We start from the raw sequence: 20,254 nt of genomic DNA, 5'->3' as shown, positions 1-20,254 counted from the left end.
TTTTTTTTTTTTTTTTTTGGAATTATATAATAAAAGGTTATCTCACGTTTGGCGGTAGAGCATCGGAAATTAGAGAGCTTCGGCTCAAGGTAAGTAAACAGCACCAAAAGCAAGAAATCCACTTGAATGACCCATGTATGTATGTGTCAATAGTTTTATTATTCATCTTCTCATCTCTCTTCCTTTCAGGCACTGAAGGAGGCTAACGAGTTCTACAAACGATCGGAAAAGAGGTGGTCTGAATTGAAGGAGGCTGGCGAATTCTATGAACGATGGGACAAGGCGTTGTCTGAATTGTTGGGGTCTGCTCGTAAACACTAATTATCTTTATAAAGTATTTGGTTATTATGGAGCGATACTTTTTCCGAAAATGTTCTTGTGTGGGTTAACTTTTGTTCGTAACAATATTTTCGTTATTGTTAACATCATAATTTCGTAATGAAAAAACCAAAAGAAATATATGTTTCCGAGAGATGGGGCCTAATGCTAAACATCGCCTTGGTCCTTCTCACCTTCATTGACAACTTCCTCATCCTCCAAACACATGCGTTTGTGATTTTATGATTCCAGCTGCTATTTGCTGCCTGCCTCATCAATAGCATCCCTAACTCCTCACTGGGAACATCAGCTAGACAAACAGAGTTGTATGAAAAGGTAGACATAGTTAAATATTAGATGTGAAACACCCACCACAGCTACCTCATATAACAAACTGAGTTAGAGAACAAACAAGCTAAGTAGTTAGACGCTAAAATTTGTAAGACGAAGCACACTTACGGTTTATAAAACCCATCAAACAAACACAAATGAATCACATAAGAAAGTTTGAAATGGATAAGAAAGTTTGAAAAAAAAAAGACAGACCATAAACATGAGAGTGTGATATTGGTTCTATCCCTAAAGACCAAACTTCTTCTTCTTTACATCAACACACCAAACTATATCTAAACACAACACACCACTATATCTAAACACAACACACCAAACTTCTTCGTCTTTATCTAAATAAAAAAATAAAAGAAAATAATTCGGATACCAAGTAGTTTGAGTGTTGGGGATTTGATGCGGACTCAACATGGAAAGATGTTGTCGACCCGGAAGTGCAAGCAAATCATCAAGGAGCTGTTGGAAGTCTTGATTCTCCTGATTCTGAGCCGGTGGTGGATGTTCTAGATTCTGAGGAGGCAGTGGCTGATGCTCTGGATTATGAAGCGGCGGTTGATACCCAGGATTATGATGAGGCGGCTGTTGATACACCGGATTGTGAGGAGCCGGTTGCTGATACCCCGGATTATGAAGCGGCGGTTGATACGCAGGATTCTGAAGCGGCGGTTGATACCCAGGATTCTGAATTGGTGGTTGGTACCCCGGATTTGGATGACCCGGCTGTTGATACACCGGAACATGAACATGCGGTGGGGGTGGCTGCTGCATTTGGGAGAGGATTTGTTGTTGAAAGCCTCGGAGTTGTGGCTGAGGAGAAGGTTGTCGAGAATACTGGGGTAGTGTTTCCGACGTATACTGAGATGGGAGAGAATGTTGAAAATGTTAGGAGTGTGAAGAAGTCTCGTTGATGGAGGAGGGGTTAGAGGAGTGAGAAGACAAAGCAATATCTCTGCTTGGTCTCCCACCGCTGCTAGATTTAGAACCATGACCACCGCCGCCAGATTTCTTACTTGATTTCTTTAGTGGAAAGGGGTTTCTTTCTTAAATGCTAAGGTTCTCTTTCTTACTTGTTTCCCAAGTCATAAAGCTTTTTACTAGACTCTTCTTTTCTTTCTTTCTTTTCTTTGACCAGAACCTTATTTGAAACTTTTTACTACTACCATTCTTTCACTTAGAACTTGAATTTACTTTAAAACATTTCCCTCCTAAGGACTTTACCCTTTTCTTTCTCTTTTCACTCTTTTTCTTTTCTTTTTGAACACAACAAGTCCCAGAATTTAAACCACCTAGTCCTATCTAGTTTGAAAAATGCAAACTAGAACTACACAAGGTTTAATTCTTGTTAGTTCAAACCTAACACTTTCTACCAAGCTCAATCCCAAAATAGGCCTCACAAACACAAGATTAAACATGGCTTGAAAATAAGGTTGGTTAAGGGTGGGGAAAACTGATTCAATGATGAAATCAGCTACTGGGATCAACAAGAGTGGTAAAAATGGGAAAGATGATCCAAATATTATAAAGTATCCATGAGTTTAAAGCAATGCATAAACTGATAATTAAAAGTCAATATTAGGTTCTTATAAATAGGAAATGGCATCAAATCACAACATGCTTCAGTTTAGACAGAATGCAATATAGGAATTCTAGACTTGGTTCAATCTTATGTTTCTAACCACTCAACTAGCATCAAAGTACTATTAACTTGGCCATTGATCCTAGTTTAGTGAAATTAAACAAGTTAACAAGGCTAAACTCATCATTGATCCCTAATGCAACATATGAAACAGTCCTACATGAAACATGCTAACAAGATCCTAATATGCAATGCAAACTATATGAACACTCTGTTTTTTAAAGATTTTTGTGAAATTTTTTCAATTTTTTTGGTTTTTCTATGCCCTAGATGAAATGCAAGTACTAATATGATTATGCTAAAAATTTGAAATAAGAAAACAGAAAACAATGTCAAATTTTATCTAAAACCCTCCCCCAAACTTAAATTTCACAGTCCTCTGTGTAAGAGAAATTTGACAGAAGATTCAAGACTCAAAATAAAACAAAACAAGAAATGCAATGGTATTTACCATAAAATGGTGATTGTGGTACCTTATGGGTTGTGGAATAAGTTGTCTAAAGCATCACTCATGCTGTCATATGTGTAGCTGGGGTCTTGATTCTGACTTGGGGAAGGAGAAACAAGGTAATCGACTATGGCCATCAATTGTGACTCGATCGATTGCTCGGTCGACTGTGCTGTCGAGCTGGCTGGTCGAGTTTGTGGCTGTGGGAAGAATGTTTGACCTTGTTGTCCATAGTATTGTTCCAAGAGGGCTGGGTCCATGAAGTATTGTGGTGGAAAGGGTGGGTAAGCATGACCATAAGGAAAAGGAGGATAACCTGTAGGAGCTGGAAAGCCATAGGGAGGTCTGGGTAGGTACTCGATCGAGTGGGTGCTCGAGTGAACCGGTCGAGTGCCTCGGAAAATGCTGTTCTGTGCGAACTGGACCTCTCTCCCTCTGAATTGGCTCATGCAGCGAGGCTCTTGCTGGTATCACCGAGTTTTCAGCTCTAGACAATGCTCTAGTTGAGCTACTCCTCCTCAATGGTCTAGATGGTGTTGGTGATGAGTTTCCACTCTTCAACTCAACAATTTCCTTCTTTAACTCCTTTATGGTCTTGGTCATCTTTCCAAACTTCTTCTTCAGCTTCTCAACTGTCTTCCCATGCCACTTGTTCCAATTTTGTAAAAGTGTCACTCTCTTGCTGGTCTCTCTAACTCCTCTACTATCCCTTGGCTAGCTGCTTGAGTGACAGCTCATACTTCTTGCCCTTGATGGTAAAGTCAATGTAACCAGCTCCCATGTCTTGGTCCATACTTGTGAAGAGATGCAACTTGATGGTGGCTAGAAATTCACAGCTCTCTTCCCTATACCCTTCCAAGCACAAACCCATGAATTTGCTTAGATTGCTTTTCTCAAAGAGAAACTCAACATCTTCAGCAATACCCAGCTTCTCCATGGTTTCCCTTTGTGGGTATCTTGTTCCTTGGAAGCTCATCTTCATGAAGGCTTCACAGAGTTGGCTTGAGGTTTGGGAACCAGATTCTTCTTCCACTTCTGCTTCTTCTTGGGGTTCAGCTAGCCTCTTCCCTTTTTCTTTGTGTCTTCTATGCTCAGAGAAATCAAACACCAACTCGCCCTCACTCTCACTCATGACCTAATCCTCTTCGTCAATTTGGTTCTGCTGTGCTTTCCGACTCGACGAGTCACTCAACTGGCCACTCGGCCGTGTGCGTGGTTGAGTTCGAGGTCGAGTGCCTTCCCCAAATTCTCTTGGGACAGATGGCACCTTTTGGAACTCAGGGAAACTGTCAGCTACAAGCTTAGCAGCTTCTCGGCGAGCAGCAGCTCGTTCTTGTGTTTCACTCCTCTTGGAAGTCATTTCAAAAAAAACTTGGAAGAATAAACCCAAAGCTCAAAGTTAATAGGTTAGTAACCCATAAATAGCAAGAACTGAACCTTAAGCTTTTCAAGGAGATTTCTTAGCAAGAATTTGAAGTGTTTATGTAAATTTGAGGGTGTGAAGAGCCTATGCTCGAGTTCATGAGCTTATAAAGAAGAATAAAGGGACAAGGTGACAAGGTGGAGCGTTTTTACCATTCACAATTTGAATTGGGAATCTTTGACTCACTTTTGCACATGCTCGACCCCACCACTCGATCCCACGTGTTCGAGTGCTTGACCAATTTTGAATTTTGAACTTGGTTCTCCCTCCATTCGGTCGAGCGAGCAAAGAGAATGAGTCGAGTGGGCTTGGGCTCGATTGGGCACTCGATCGAGTACCTTTTGTGGGCTAGTCAAGTGGCCCCAAAAATTCATTTCTTTAAGTCCAATCCTTCTCAAACCCATCTATACTCTCTTATAAAAGCCTGCCCAACACAAACATAAAACACAAGGAAATTAATCTTATATACAAGGATACCTTAGGGAATTCCTCCCTAGTGAGCTTGTTTAAAGTCACTAAGCTTGACTTTTGATGCCTTTTCAGGCTTGAGGGGCATCCTTGAGAAACATTGTTGACTTCTCTTGTTTCTCTTTTTCTCCCCAGTACTTCTTAATTCTCTGACCATTAACTCTGAACTCACTACCATCCTTGTTGAGAAGTGTTACAGCTCCAAATGGCAAAACCTCTTTTATTTCAAAAGGACCTCCCCATCTACTTTTCAACTTCTCAGGGAACAGCTTGAGCTTTGAATTGAAAAGTAAAGCTTGGTCTCCAGCCTTTAGATCCTTAATGAGAATCTTCTTATCATGAAAATCTTTTGTTCTTTCCTTGTAGATTTTGGAGCTCTCATAAGCTTCCAATCTGATCTCTTCAAGCTCATGCAAATCTAGACTTCTATTTGCTTGTGATGTCTCTAAATCAAGGTTCAAAAGCTTAATTGCCCATACAGATTTATACTCAACCTCTACTGGGAGATGGCAAGACTTTCCATAGACAAGTTGAAATGGACTTCTTCCTATTGGTGTCTTAAAATCTGTTCTATAAGCCCAAATTATTTCATCAAGTTTACTAGACCAATCTTTTCTTGTTGCTCCCACTATTCTTGATAAAATGGCCTTGATTTGCTTGTTTGATACTTAACCTTGCCCACTTGTTTGTGGGTGATAAGCTGTGGATACCTTGTGTTTAACTCCATACTTCCTTAGCATTCTTTCAAAGATCTTGTTAATGAAGTGTATCCCTCCATCACTGATCACAACTCTTGGAATTCCATATCTTGGGAAGATTATGGTCTTGAAAAGCTTTAGAACCACCTTATGATCATTAGTAGGGCTTGCAATGGCCTCTACCCACTTGGACACATAGTCCACTGCTACCAATATGTAGCCATTCCCATTTGAAGGAGGGTTAAAAGGTCCCATGAAATCAATTCCCCACACATCAAATATCTCAACTTCTAGAATTGGATTTTGGGGCATTTCATTTCTTCTTGTAATATTCCCCATCCTTTTTCAAGCATCACACTTTGTAATGTACTTGTGAGTGTCTTTGAACAATGTAGGCCACCATAAACTAGCTTATAGGACCTTTTGGGCAGTTTTGAAAGTTGCAAAGTGACCACCATAAGCAGAACCATGACAATTTCCCAAAACTCCTTCAACTTCATTCTCTGCTATACACCTAAACAGTCCATCTGATCCCTTTTTGTATAAGTAAGGTTCATCCCAATAGTAACTATTTATGTCCTTGAGCAGTTTCTTCTTCTTGTAGGGGTCCATGTATGCTGGAATTTCTTCACATACCTTGTAATTAACTATATCAGCATACCATGGCAAATCTTCACTGTCAAGTGCCATCCACTCCTCCATTTGGTCGTGCTTGACCGAGTAGCCAAACGGACTCGATCGTGTGTCTGCTCGAGTTGGCGGTTGAGTGACTTCGAGTTGCATCAACTTCTCCTTAGGCATTGAGTCATCTATTGGTATATCTTCCTCTATCCTCATTCTGGATAAATGATCAGCTACTCCATTCTCTATACCCTTCTTATCAACTATTTCCATATCAAACTCTTGGAGAAGTAGTATCCACCTTAACAACCTGGGCTTGGTATCTTTCTTTGAGTAGATATGCCTCAAAGCAGCATGATCAGTGTACACAATTACCTTGGACCCCACTAGGTAGCTTCTGAATTTTTCACAGGCAAATACCACTGCAAGAAGCTCTTTCTCTGTTGTTGAATATTTCCCTTGGGTTTCATCCAAAGTTCTACTTGCATAGTGAATAACATGCAGCTTCTTATCTTTTTTTCTGTCTCAGAACTGCTCCCACTGCAAAGTCTGAAGCATCACACATAATCTCAAATGGAAGATCCCACTTTGGAGCCTGGACTATTGGAGCTGATATCAAGGTAGCTTTGATCTCCTTGAAAGCCTTCAAACACTCTTCATCAAAGTTGAACTCAGTCTCCTTACAAAGTAACCTTGTCAATAGCCTACCAATCTTTGAGAAGTCCTTGATAAACCTTCTGTAGAACCCAGCATGACCAAGAAAGCTTCTTATGTCCTTGACTGTCTTTGGTGGTTGAAGCTGGACCATGACCTCAATCTTTGCTTTATCAACCTCAATACCCTTCTCTGAAATCTTATGTCCAAGAACTATGCCCTCTTCAACCATGAAATGACACTTTTCCCAGTTCAAAACCAGATTTGTCTCTTCACATCTCTTCAAGACCCTACATAGATTAGCAAGACAAGAAGAAAAAGAATCTCCATTGACAGAGAAGTCATCCATTAAAACCTCAACAACATCCTCAATAAGATCAGAGAAGATTGACATCATGCATCTTTTTTAAAGTAGTTGGTCCATTACATAATCCAAATGGCATCCTCCTATAGGCAAGGTACCATAGGGACATGTGAATGTTGTCTTCTCTTGATCATTAGGATGAATAGGAATTTGGAAAAATCCAGAGTATCCATCCAAGAAACAGTAATGGGTATGATTGGCTAGTCTCTTTAACATTTGATCAATAAATGGAAGAGGAAAATGATCTTTTATAGAGGCAGAATTAAGATTTCTATAATCACTGCGCATTCTATGTCCTGTTATAGTTCTGGTAGGAATCAATTCATCATGATCATTCTTTATGACAGTAATTCCTCATTTTTTAGGGACACAATGTACTGGTGAGACCCAAGTACTATCAGAGATAGGATAGATCACACAAGCACCAAGCAGCTTAAGAATCTCCTTTTTTACTACTTCCTTTAGGTTGGGGTTAAGCCTTCTTTGAGGTTCAATGCTAGAGTAAGATTCATTTTCAAGGTGAATTCTATGCATGCAGAGACTAGGTGAAATTCCTTTAATATCATCTAGTGAATAACCAATAGCTTTCCTAAATTTCCTAAGCTCAACAACTAGCAACTCAAGTTCTTCACTACTCAATTTAGCATTCACCATCACAAGATAAGTAGAGTTCTTACCTAGAAAAACGTACCTTAGCCCAGATGGGAGAGGTTTGAGTTCTACCTTTGGTGCTTTTAGCTCAGACCAGTCATCTGTGAGAGTTTCGGCAGGGCACTCAGTCGAGTGGTATCGGTGCTCGGTTGAGTGTGTACTCAAGTGGGTGGTCGAGCTCTTGGTATTTGCTATCTGAACTGACCAGAATTCCTCTCTTACTGCTGGTAACCCCTCAAAAACCTCTGAACTATCTGATTCTCTGCAGGAGTCCAAGATTTCTTCATAAGCTTTGGTTTCTTTGTAGATGAACCCCTCTTCTCCACTTTTGGTCAAAGCAGTTCTAAGGTGATCTTGTTCTGCTAGCTCTTCCAGCAACTTTCCTGCTAATTTGTCCATTTCTTCAACCCATAAAACTTGTTCTCCAATTGTTGGTTTCTTCATAGCCTCTACAATGTCAAATGTCATTCTCAAGTCCTCCCCCAAGTTGAGATCAATCTTCCCTTTTCTCACATCAATTATTGCTCCTGCAGTAGCTAGGAATGGTCTTCCCATGATCAAAGGATCTTTTGGTTCTTCATCCATTTCCAAGACTACAAAGTCTGTTGGGACTTCCACTATTCCAACTCTAACTGGTAAGTCCTCCAAAACACCATATGGTAATCTTACTGATCTATCTGCTAAGATCAGAGATATATTGCATGGATTATACTTTGTAAACCCTAGGCGCTTAGCAACTGATAGAGACATTAGGCTCACTGAGGCTCCCAAATCACAAAGGCTCCCAGATCACAAAGGCATCTGTTGAAGGTTAAAGGGCCTATAGAGCAAGGTAGAGTGAAGGAACCAGGATCTCTTAACTTTTGAGCGTTCACTTGCTTTTGGATTATGGCACTACACTCATGACTAAGGGTCACCATCCCTTGAACTTCTTTGATCCTCTCCATCATAACATCTTTCAAGAATTTCTGGTAAGGAGGGATCATAGAAAAAGCATCTATTAGAGGCATCCTAAGCTCAATCTCTCTAACTTGTTTATCAAACAATGCCTTGTACTTTTCAACCATCTGCTTCTTAAATCTTCCTGGGAAAGGTAGTGGAGGCTTGTAAGGAGGAGGAATGAACCAGACTTCTTTTTCCTTGGTGGCAACTGGCTTAATCTTCTCCTGAGAAGGTACTCGATCACCCACTCGATCGTGTGTGTGCTCGAGTAGTGGGTCGAGTTCGATCGTCTCTTCATCCTGAGGGTCCTTTTGCTGAAAACCCTCCCCATCTTGTTCTTCACTGTCCTCAGTGATAGGTTGCACTCCTTTTTGTTCTGGTAGCACCTTTCCACTACGTAGATTGATTGCATTAGCAAATTCTGTAGAGGGCATGATAGCCTTGCCCTTGTGTTGGTCCATCCTTATAGTGGAAGAAGAAGTTAGTTTGTTCTCCATTGTCTCAATCTTGGATTTTGGACTTTCAAACTTGATGTTGAGATCATTATACTGAGAAGTTATCTTTTGGTTCAGCTCAGCAAACTTCTTTGCATCCTCAATCTGCCCATTAGCTTGCCCAAGCAACATTTGCTGCATCATTGCTCTCAAATTTGGTTCTGGGCCTTGGTTGGTCTGAAACCCTGAAGGGGAACACATTGGGGCCTGAAAACCATTGTATTGCTGTTTGGGTGCATAGTTGTTTTGTTGTTGGAGCTGTTGTGGTTGATAGATTTGATCTTGAGGATTTGTCATATTGGTGCTTCTATAGGAGAGATTATTGTTCTTGAATTGATTATAACCCTTGCACCCTCCTGGTTCTGCATGTAGCAAATCTCAGCAAACTCTCTCTCCCCATCTTGAGCTGGGACCTCTTCTTCACAAAAAAGTGAATGTTCTTTTGCTGGCTGAGTAGTATCTTTTCCAACTTCTCATGGACTACCTTCAAGTCCTTCTTGTACTTCTCATCTTGATCATTGGAGACAAACCTCTTCTCCACTAGTTCCCATCCTTCTTCTACATTCTTGTTGAGGAAATTTCCATTGGAGGCTGTATCCAAAAGCATCCTTATCTTAGGTAGGACTCCTCTATATAAGGTGCTGAGTAGAGATTCATTGCTAAAGCAATGATGTGGACATTGAGTTTGGAAGCCTTTGAATCTCTCCCATGCCTCACAAAAGCTTTCATTATTCTTTTGTGCAAAACCAGAAATCTCATTCCTCAACCTTGCAGTCCTTGCATTGGAGAAGAACTTGGCTAAGAAGGCCTTCTTGCAGCCATCCCAGGTTGTGATAGCTCCTGTTGGTAAGGTCTTCTCCCACAAGTGTGCTTTATCTCCAAGGGAAAAAAGGAAAAGTCTGAGCTTGAAACCATCCTCACTTACACCATTGATCTTGGTGAGACTACAAATTCTGTCAAACTCATCAAAATGGTCTAGGGGGTCTTCCATTGGCAAACCATGGAACTTATTGGCTTGAATCATAGAGATTAGCCCACTTTTGATCTTATAATTATTATTAGCAACTGTTGGAGGCACAATACCAGCTCTTTGATTGTGTGTATTTGGGGCATCTCCTACACCAATGTTCCTTGGCCTTGGATCTTGATTGTTTTGTTTCTCCATTAGCAACTGATTTTCTTGTTCCTGGAGGATTCTTGTTCTCTGCTATCTGAGGTCTCTTGGTAGGCGATTGATGTGATCAAGATACCTCTGGAGATTCTGATTCCCCTTGGACCTTGTTTGCATCAACTAACCCGAAGACTGACTCGAACAGGCACTCGGTCGAGCACTAGCTCGAGTTGATGATCAAACTGACTGAGACGAGTGGACTAATTGAATCCAGGTTGTGACTCGATCAGGTACTCGATCATGCAAACGGTCGAGTGGTAGCTCGTGTTGTATGTCGAGTAGGTACCTGAGATTCAAAACAACCAAGCAGATGAAGAATTCAAATAAGTAGTGATCAAAGGAACAATATAACTTAATCTTAGACTTGTATGAATCCTAAATATCACAAACAAACACTCAAATGGAAACGCCGCCAAATTGAAACATGGTCTTTTGTATGTGTGATGATGAATGATGATAATGGATGATGGATGAACAGGTGGATGCAATGTGTTTCAATTACCCTTATGATGTTGTAGCATAAAGGATGTCAATCCATAATGAGTGTGATGCAAGCAATCAGGATCTGAATACTTATCTAAGTCAAGCCAAATATGATGAATGTTTTCAACTAGCAACCTAATGATAATGATAAAATGCAGAATGTAAAAATACTAAGATAAGAGACTGAATGCAAGGTAAACAGTGAAAACAAAGCAGTGATGATGCTAAACAAGAACATGAATTAAACTAATGCAAGACAGGAAATGAAACAGAATCAACAGAAATGAAATGAATGCAACAAGAAATGAAACTGGAATGAAACTAGAAATATGCATAACATAAACAAGAATTCTGGATGATGCTTGATCAAGAAGTCGATCGGATGCTCGATCGAGTGGTAGGTCGAGTGGTGTTGCGGATGTAAAATAGAGACAAAACAACAAACAAAACAGAGCAAAATGAAAGTGAATCAAGCAACAAGCAATAACATGATTTAAACTGGGAAATCAATAGACAAAGAAAGGTCCTAAGGATGGATTCATGGGATGGGCTTAAGCTATAGTTATCTAGATTGATCAACAATTCTCAATCAACAATGAGTTATCTCTAGACAATGATCCTCTCATTCTTGTTAATACATTCTCATGGCAATAACAATCAAGCTTAGATACTCTTAGACCTAGCACTCACTAGCTATTACATATTAAAGCAGGCATTAAAACCCAGATCATTTTTGTCAAAAACCAAACAAAACATCTAATCTCTTAGCATGCTTTATGATAATCTCTAGACTTAGCCTTATCTAACAACTTCGAAATTGGTGTGATGCTAAGAAGTTTAAGATCTATCCTTACCTTCTCAGTATAAGGACAACATAGAGCATATCTAATCTAGAAGAGATGTAATACAATAAAGCTTGATCAATCTAAACACCCATAACCTTTACCCAGCCTAATCCATCCTTAAGATCCTAAGCCACTACTCACAATCACTAAACATGATGAACAAAATCACAAACCCAGAAATCAATGAAACTTGCATGATTAAAAAGACGAGATAGAGATCTACAATATTGAAGAAGAAATCAAACTCAAATTCTTAATACTTAGAAAATTATGGAACCAACAAGTATCAAAGATCTCTTAAAAATATGCAAAAGTGGCTAGAGAATCTAAACAGAAGAAAGCAAAAAGTAGATAATACCCAAAAGGGGTAAATACTAGGTTTTGGTGGCTACAAGATATTATTTCTGACTCTCTCTGACTTGTGGGCGGCCATGAGGTACAAGGGACTTATATAGAAAAGTGGGGAAGCCCTAAATCTGCTAGCAGACAAAATAGGGAGGCGGCTCGGTCAACTCGACCATGTGCTCGGTCGAGTGCTTGGTCGAGTGACCTCTCTTCTACTTCTTCCATCCGGTCGAGTCCTTCTCTGCACACGGTCGAGTGTCTGGTCGAGTGGGCGGTCGAGTGGGCGGTCGAGTGGGCTTCCGGACCTTGATTCTTCAGCTCTAGCTCCCTTGTTTTCTTCACTTGATAGCTCCAATCCTCTTCAGCATTCCTTCCATGCTCCTTAGGATCCAAAATCACATGTTTATGCAAGAAACTATGCAAACACAATGCAAATCTACTCTAATGCATAAACAGTCCTAAAGCTACTCAATAATGGCCAAACTGGATAGTAAATCATGCAAAAGATGTGAATATACTAAGGTAAAACAAGGTGAAATATATGAACATCAAATGAACATCACTTCTTAGCTAATCCAATCTCTTGACAGAAGCTACTCAAACTAAACCACTTCCAAACCAGCTCTCGCTAGAGAAACATGATCAAGCATGGCATGAAAAACAAGTTCATTCTTGTCAACAAACATCCTAGACAACTAATATCTTAGGCTAGGAACTTAAGTATCTGGCACTAGTTGGTCAGACATTTCATCGAACACTTTTTGGGTGCGGAAATGTCTAAAACCTAGTTCCAATTTATCAGAGAGAAACAAGTATTTCTAACTCTAGTCCAAAAGGGAATCATACAAATCAAAGCTTAAAAACTCTACATCCTAAGATCCTCCACCTAATCTATCCCATCCTCAAGAACTACTACACTACTCATATCTGAAAATCATCATCAAGGATACAAACTCAGTAAATATTGAATCAAGCATAGTAAGATAAATAAAAATGAGGTGAACAACTTGTAAAAGAAATCAGATGCAAATACTCAATAAACTCAAAAAAATGTCGGAATACAGAGTCTGAGAACGTTTTTGGTGAATAGGTTAAACCTTCAGGAAAATAGCAAAAACGAGATAAAAGATGTCTTTAGCCAAGACTTAGCAAAATGTATTTATAGTAAAAACACGTAAATCCCTAAAACGTAAAACGACAAGGTGAAGCGTTTGTTTGGGAATCTCCTGAAGCGTGTAAGACGGAACGTCTTCTTGACATGTGCAAACAAGTCGGTGTGCGTCCAGTGGTTCAGCTGCGATGGATCAAATGAGTATGGCTCAAACGGTGTGAGTGAGAGTGGCTCGAGCGTGGTGAGTGAGAGTGGCTCGAACGTGGTGAGTGAGAGTGGCTCGAACGTGGTGAGTGAGAGTGGCCCTATTAAACGGCTCGAAGGAGTGCTCGGAGGTTGGCTTGATCAGTGGTGAGTGAGAGTGGCTCGATCAGACCGCTGGGGTGCGTGGCTTGATCAGATGCTGGGGTGCGTGGCTCGATCAGACAGCTGGAGTGCGTAGCTCGATCAGATGCGCTTCCAACATCTCCTAAATACCTGAAATACTCCGAAATGTACAATGTATGCAAGGATGATGCAAGAACTACCTAAAACTGCAAAGTGTATAGAAAGGACTAGAGAATGATGCAAACCAATGAGTTATCCTAGCTAAATGCATGATAAATATATGCTAAGGAGAGACAAAATATAGACATATCAACTCCCCCAAACTTAATCTTTGCTTGCCCTCACGCAAACAATCAAGAGCAGAGTATGGAAGAGAGGTGTGAAGTTGGGGTCTCAGAACCTAAAACATGCTAAATAAAATAGTTAGAATCAAGGTCCTTTTTTTTAGTTCTATGATGCATGTTGAAGGAACTTTATTTCTTTAATCTACACATGCAATCCTATAACCCACTCCCTTTAACATTCATTAACAGAGAGCCGTGAATCAAGCTATGTAGTGCCGTTGAACTCATTTGGCTAGGGTAAAAGGTCAGAGACAATGATGGTCTCCTTCTCATGTGGTTTCAGAACAAGGTTCTCTCACAAAAAGGAGTTGAGCTTAAGAGAAGGCTAAAGGTTGAAACCAACTGATACATACAAGAGCAGCGCCCTGTCTACCCAAAGAACATTCCAAACTGAAGTTGGTCCTATCTCTACCCTTCATCAGAAACATCATCTCAAACCCATTCTTTCATTCTTTACACTTGGTCTTAGGAGTAGTTCACTTATTATCATTCTAGCGGATTGGGAAATTTTTATCATCAGTAAGGTTCTTTTTCGTCTCTTCTAAGGACTCTAGACATCACTTATTGTCAAAAAAAAAAAAAAAAAAAAAATTGTCAAAAAAAAAATGACTCTAGACAACTTAAACATTTTACTTTCTTTTCTTTGTCTAATCTTTTCATTTTATGCCCATAACCAATAACTCATTATTTTGCTCAACCCAAATCTTTTACTAGACTTGTAAACCTTAAAAACGCATCCCCCTCCTAAAGAATTTCTACCCTTTACTTTCTTTTTACTCTTCTTTTTTCTGCACAAATTCATACCCAATACCCAAAATCGAGTTCTCAGCTAGTCCTACTAGTCCGGATAACGCGAACTAGAACTACACATGATCCTACTCTTGTCGGTTAGAACCTAACACTTTCTAACAAGCTCAACTCGGAAAAAGGCCTGACACTCAAGAATACAATTGGCTTGAAAGAAGGGTTGGTTAAAGTTGCGGGGAACTGTTCCAAAGATGGGAATTAGCTACTTGGATTAACCAGGGTGGTAAAAAGGAGAAAGATAATCCAAGTATGTATGTGGTATCCATGAGTTCAACTTCAATGCATAACAGGATAATTGCAAGTCAAGATTAGGTTCAGGTAGATAGGGAATGATATCAATTCGAAACATGCTTCAAGCTTACATTTTCAAGTTCAATCAACAAGCATCAAAAAACTAATAACAAGGGCCTTGATCCTATCCTATTGAATCCAGCATGCTAACAGGGTTACAATCACCATCAACCCCTATGCTAAATGCAGCAACCCTAGACTCAATCCTAATATGCAAGTGCAAACTACATGAACACTCTGTTTTTGTGGAACATTTCGACTTTTTTTTTTTTTTTTAAAGAAATTATGCAAATAAATGAATGCAACTCAAACATGATATGATGCAAAATTTTGAAATAAGAATCACAAAACACAACATCAGATACATCATCTCAAACCCTCCCCCAAACTTAAATTACACAGTCTCCTGTGTAAGAAAAATTTGCAGAATGATTTAAGAATAAAAACACAAACAATGCATGAATGAAATGGTATGTACAGAGGAAAGGTCGAAGTACCTCAGTTGTAGAAGAAGGAGTCCGTGCTCGCCCAAGGAGTTGGTGCATGATACTGGCTCTGTCCTTCACCTTGTTCGGGATCCGCGAGAGTGGCCTCAGCTGGTTGGTCGACTTGCTGCTCAACCGCTTGCATGTTCTGATATGTGTCCGGCTGCTCGTCGCACTGCATGTCGTCGACTCTAGACTCACCATCGTCCGAGACTAACACTACCACATCTGTAGGCTGATAATCACCTTGCTGCTGACCTTGCTGCTCAACCTCCTGCATGCCCTGATAATCACCATGAGCTTCATCTCGCTGCTCAACCTCTTGCTCAGCTTAAGCTGCAGAACGACGCGCTGATCGACGACTTGAGGAGACTCTAGAACCACGCAAACCTTGTCCCCTTCTCTCCATAGATTCATGTAACGAGTGGCGTGAAGGGACGAGTGTAGGCTGACGCTCCCGAGGCACATATGAAGATTTACGTGCTGGAGAGGGAATCGGAGAAGATGTTTGCTCTAGGGTCGCGGAAGGACATCATGGCATTTGTCTGGTGTCCTCGGGGATAGACCTAGGGATGGCGGTTGTGGAAGTCGAGCAGCTAAACTTACGCATGAAGTTCTTGATAGTCTTAGTGAAGCTGCTGAGCGCCTTTTCTCTGGCTTTCCCCCCCTCGCTGAAGCTGGTTGAGGCGTTGATGAGCTGTTCTGACCCCCTTAGCCATTCTTGGGTCTGAGTACTCCTCTAAGATGAAATGCTTTGGGCGGTACTCCTCGGTGTCTTCCTCCATTGGCTCGGCTTCTGCTTCCGCAACATCTACATGATCCTCCTCAGCTTCAGAGTTGTATAGGGTATCCGCAGAAGGAATGAACTCGATATGCTCACCCCCTAAGGTTGTGGTCAACTCGACGCAAGGGAGGAGTAATTTCGAGGGACCGACCGCAGGATGCACAAACTTGTAGAGCAACCGTCAATGCCTCAAACCCCAATCCGAAATGCGTAGCAGTCGCAAGTTGCTGATGTCTATCCAACGTGGTGGGTACGACTCAGAGTGTAGGAAAACGCCAGCAGCCTCAAGGAACCAAGTCAGTACGCCTTCCATGCACATCACTCCGGGAGTGTGGTTGTTGCTGAGTCTCGAGACCCAATTCTTGTATGACATCATGTAGTTGATAAGGTAGAGCGAGACGGAAGTGTTGGATATGTCACATTGCAGCGCGGTGCAATCCATGGCAGTGAATGAGAGTCCCTTAAGCGCCAGATCAATCATCTCAAGCTCACCATTTGTCATGTATCCCTTACTCTCTTTGGCGTAAAATGCATTGTAAATCGCCTTCTGGAAGTAATGCAACACTGAGCTTTGCAGGTTCATCGCTATTGTCTTCGAAGAAGTGAATGTGGGCGCGCTCCCAATTGTTGCCCAGAGTGCGGATATCTCATTCCGATCAAACTGCAGCGTGGTCCCTGTTCCGCTGGGAAATCCAAACATCTCTTCGACGGTTCTGAAGGTGAGAGAGTGTAGAACTAGCCGTGAACGCGAAATGTAATGTAGCCCAGACCTCCATCAGACATCATTCACGGCTCATCCGCATACAGGTGCATCTCCAGAGTACAGAGGAACTGAATTGTCTCCTCCTTGTATCCATTCTTAGGTGTGTCCATGAGTCTCTTCAGATGGCACCGCCTAAACAGATATTGAACATCCTCCACAATCCCGAGTTGCTGCATCGTCTCAACATGGAGATATCTTGTTTCATCGAACTCCAACTGCTGAAACAGCTCGTAGTATTCCTTGGGAGTTAGTTTCGTCTCAGCGCTCTTCCGTCTGACCGATTTTCTGGGAGCTTGTTCTGAGCGCAACGCAGGTTCCTCCTGCTCGTAATCACTCCCTTCCTCGTTTGAGTTTGAAGCTCGTGCCGGTCTTATCCTGTGATTCTTGCTCTTAGAGAGCGGTTTATCTAGTCTGCTTGACCCCGCTGCTTGTGCTGAACCCCCAACGACTTCGTCAACCATGTTCTTCATTTTCAGGAAACGCTTGGCTATGGACTCAGGTGACGATCGTTCTCCACCAACACAACCATATGCTTCTCTCATCTCCTGTATAAGCTCAGTATTTTTTCTGTTTCTTTGAGATGGTGAACTCAAAACGAAACGTTAATATGTTAGTGAGCAAGTAACTAGAGCAAATATGAAATTTAAAACTTGAACAAGCAAAGAGAGGATAAACCGATTGAGTGGAGTAGGTGTGGGCTCGACGGGAAAGTACGTTGGTTCCGAGAGAATGGCTCAAACTGATGACTTCGCAGGGTAGCTTGAACGGGATGTAAGCTGGATCGAGTGGTGGTGTTGCGGTGGTTCGAGCGTTATTGCTTGAAGACTGCTCGATCAGGAGTGCTACGATGGCTCGATCGAGAGTTGAGTCTCAGCTCCAGTTTTAACGAAATCTCGAACGGTACAGGTGAGGAGGGATGGTGATGCAGCGGGTTTGAGTAAAATGCTTTGTTGGCTCAGACGGAATAGTTCTGGGACGGCGGCTCGATGCAGGAATGTGGGTATGGCTCGATCGGGTCTTCTCGGACTCGGCGGAGAATGGCTCGATTGACACTTCACGGGGATGGCTCGAGAGAGGTAGCAACGCAGCAATGGTGACAGTGGCTTGAGAGAGATGGAGGTGGCTCGATCGTGATAGAGCGGAGGCGTTGGAATCTTTGCTCGAGTCGTATAGCGTGGCTTGAGCGAGTGGTCACGGCGGCGAAGAGAGAGCTTTGAAGATGGATCGTACGGACGAGTAGGACATAGTTGATTCAAACGGAACTGGTGACGTTGGCTCGAGAGTGGTGATTGAACCGTGTGATGAGAGTGATGTGCAGTGGCGGTTCGAGCGGTGTCTTTCGGGGCGTGGTGGAAGTGGCTCGAGTGGCGACGATGGTACACGGCTCGATCGGTGATGATGGTGGACGGCTCAAGCGGATGAATCGGCTGTCGAGTCGAGCATAACAGTGAAGACGACGGCTTGATTAACGAGTGGAGGTGGTGAAGAGAGTGTGGCTCGATCGAGTCAGTGAGTTGTCGGTGAGAACGGCATGTTCGAGTGTGATGGCTGAAAGAGCTCGAGCTGACGACATCAAAGGCGGTTTGAGCGGGGTGTTTTGTCGGTACGAGTGGTTACAGGGCGAGTCGAACGGTGATGCAGCTGGAGTCGAGTGTGGAGCTTCGCCGGTGAAGACTCACGGTGGTCGAGCGGAGTGCAGTTCTCTTCGTTAGATCGAGCAAGAGAGAGTGAGTGAAGTGAGAGTTTGTGTTGGTTGGTGAGAGGAAAGAGTAGAGAGTGAAAGGAGGAGGGAGGATTAATTTTAGAGGGAGTGTTCTCGAGTGAGGAGAGGAAAGAAGGAGGGGTAATGGAGTGATTGGGGTGGATGAGATGACACAAAGTCTTTGTGTCTCATGAGAGGAAGCAAGAAGGATGGGAGGTGAAGTGACAAAAGCATTGAAAATTCACGTGGNNGGGGGGGGGGGGGAACAAGTACAGTGAAAGGGAGTGAGTGAAGATTGAGTGGAGAGGGAGGGTTCACGTGGGAAGAAGAAGTCTCACCCCACTCTCCTTTTCACTCTGCTTTTCTTTGTATCCTCTATCTTTGTTGTCCATACTCCCTTCTGTAGATTCATGAATACAAGAAAACCAAAAACAAAAATTAAAAGCACAAGGATCCTAAAAAAAAAAGTATTTACAGTGATACCTTTGGGACTTCCTCCCAAGTGAGCTTGTTTAAAGTTCCTAGCTTGACTTTTCAGATTTTTATGCTTTTTGGGGTTTATAGAGGAGCACAGAAGACCCCTCTGGTCAGACTTGATCAGCTAAATATTTCTTGACTAAGTCCAACAAGTACTTAAGCTATGACTTCTTGTGTCATCTTTGAATCAAATGAATGGTAAGTGATTCCTTGATGACTTGGTGTTGCCTCGTTAAAAACCTTTCTAGGTAAACCCATTGGGAAAAACCCTAGACAAGAGAAAAGGAGTGCAACAGTCATATCCCAACAATGAGGTGATTTGACATGATGATGCTTGATCCCTCTTGAACCATTGGACTTCTTAGGGTTAATTTGATGAAGAATAATTAGCCCTTCTCTTTGTGCTTGATCAGAACTCCATTTGGGAAAAGATTCTCCAAGATGATCTTCGTGGACTAGTTTGGAGTGTGGACCGCTTGGTTCGCCATGCTCCCGGTTTGGTTTAGTTCTGATGTCCGCATCATGACCACTTGCATTGTAGGCTCATGATTCATGGTGATGCTGGTCCTGTTACAAAACGTCGGCCTTTCAAATTTGTAAATGTTTTAATGGAGATGGAGGCTTCTACCCTTTTCCGCTTCTCGAAAAAGCTAAAAGGACTAAAACCTCGCTTGCGAAGCTTGGCAAAGTCACGAATGGGGAATCTTGTTATAAAGACAAAGGAGGATTTCACCACTTTGTGCCAGAAGTAACAAACGAACCTGATGCAGCCTTCATCACATGCCATGGAGGAGGAAAATGAGGCTTATAGGCGCTGGGATTTCCTGGCCGGTTTGGAGGAGAAGTATCCCAAGCAGAAGTCTAAGTTGCATTGGTTGCAGGTGGGAGATAGGAACAATAAAACTTTCAATCGAGCTGCTAAAGTGCGTGAAGTACAGAATAATATTCGCGAGATACACTGTCTAGATGGTCGTGTGGTAGTGACGGGGGATGACATTAAAGTAGAGGCTGAGAGACACTTCAGTGAGTTTCTGCAGACCATTCCTACTGATTTTGAGGGTGTCACGGTGGAAGAGTTGGAGAATTTGTTGTCATATCGTTGTTATGTGGCTGAGCATCATTGATGTGAGCGTCGGACGTGGTACAGATCGGACAGATCCGAATGTCTTCGGTCAGGTCGAGCTAGGAGAGGTTTCCCTCGGACAAGGTTCGGTGACTCGACTTGGTGGAAGAAAGGAACGGTGGAACCGGAGT

General features: G+C 42.0%; 2 protein-coding genes across 2 annotated transcripts in view; one reads left to right on the top strand and one right to left on the bottom strand.

The window, feature by feature from the left end:
* Positions 1–502, top strand: part of LOC104746348 — a 1,175-nt gene extending 673 nt beyond the window's left edge. Inside the window, exons 4-5 of the mRNA XM_010467804.2 lie at positions 37–89; positions 190–502. Of these exons, the coding sequence (XP_010466106.1) occupies positions 37–89; positions 190–321 (185 nt within the window). The 3' untranslated portion in view covers positions 322–502. The remainder of the gene's footprint in view (positions 1–36; positions 90–189) is intronic.
* LOC109129089 lies at positions 8,385–9,266 on the bottom strand. The gene is made up of 2 exons (XM_019236703.1): positions 8,755–9,266; positions 8,385–8,640 (listed from the first exon to the last, which is right to left on the bottom strand). Exons 1-2 carry the CDS (start codon positions 9,264–9,266, stop codon positions 8,385–8,387), a joined length of 768 nt encoding a protein of 255 aa, XP_019092248.1.

Source organism: Camelina sativa, chromosome 15 (assembly GCF_000633955.1).
Source record: "Camelina sativa cultivar DH55 chromosome 15, Cs, whole genome shotgun sequence".
In the NCBI taxonomy this organism is placed as follows: Eukaryota; Viridiplantae; Streptophyta; class Magnoliopsida; order Brassicales; family Brassicaceae; genus Camelina; species Camelina sativa.
This window is presented reverse-complemented; position numbering and strand designations above follow the sequence as displayed.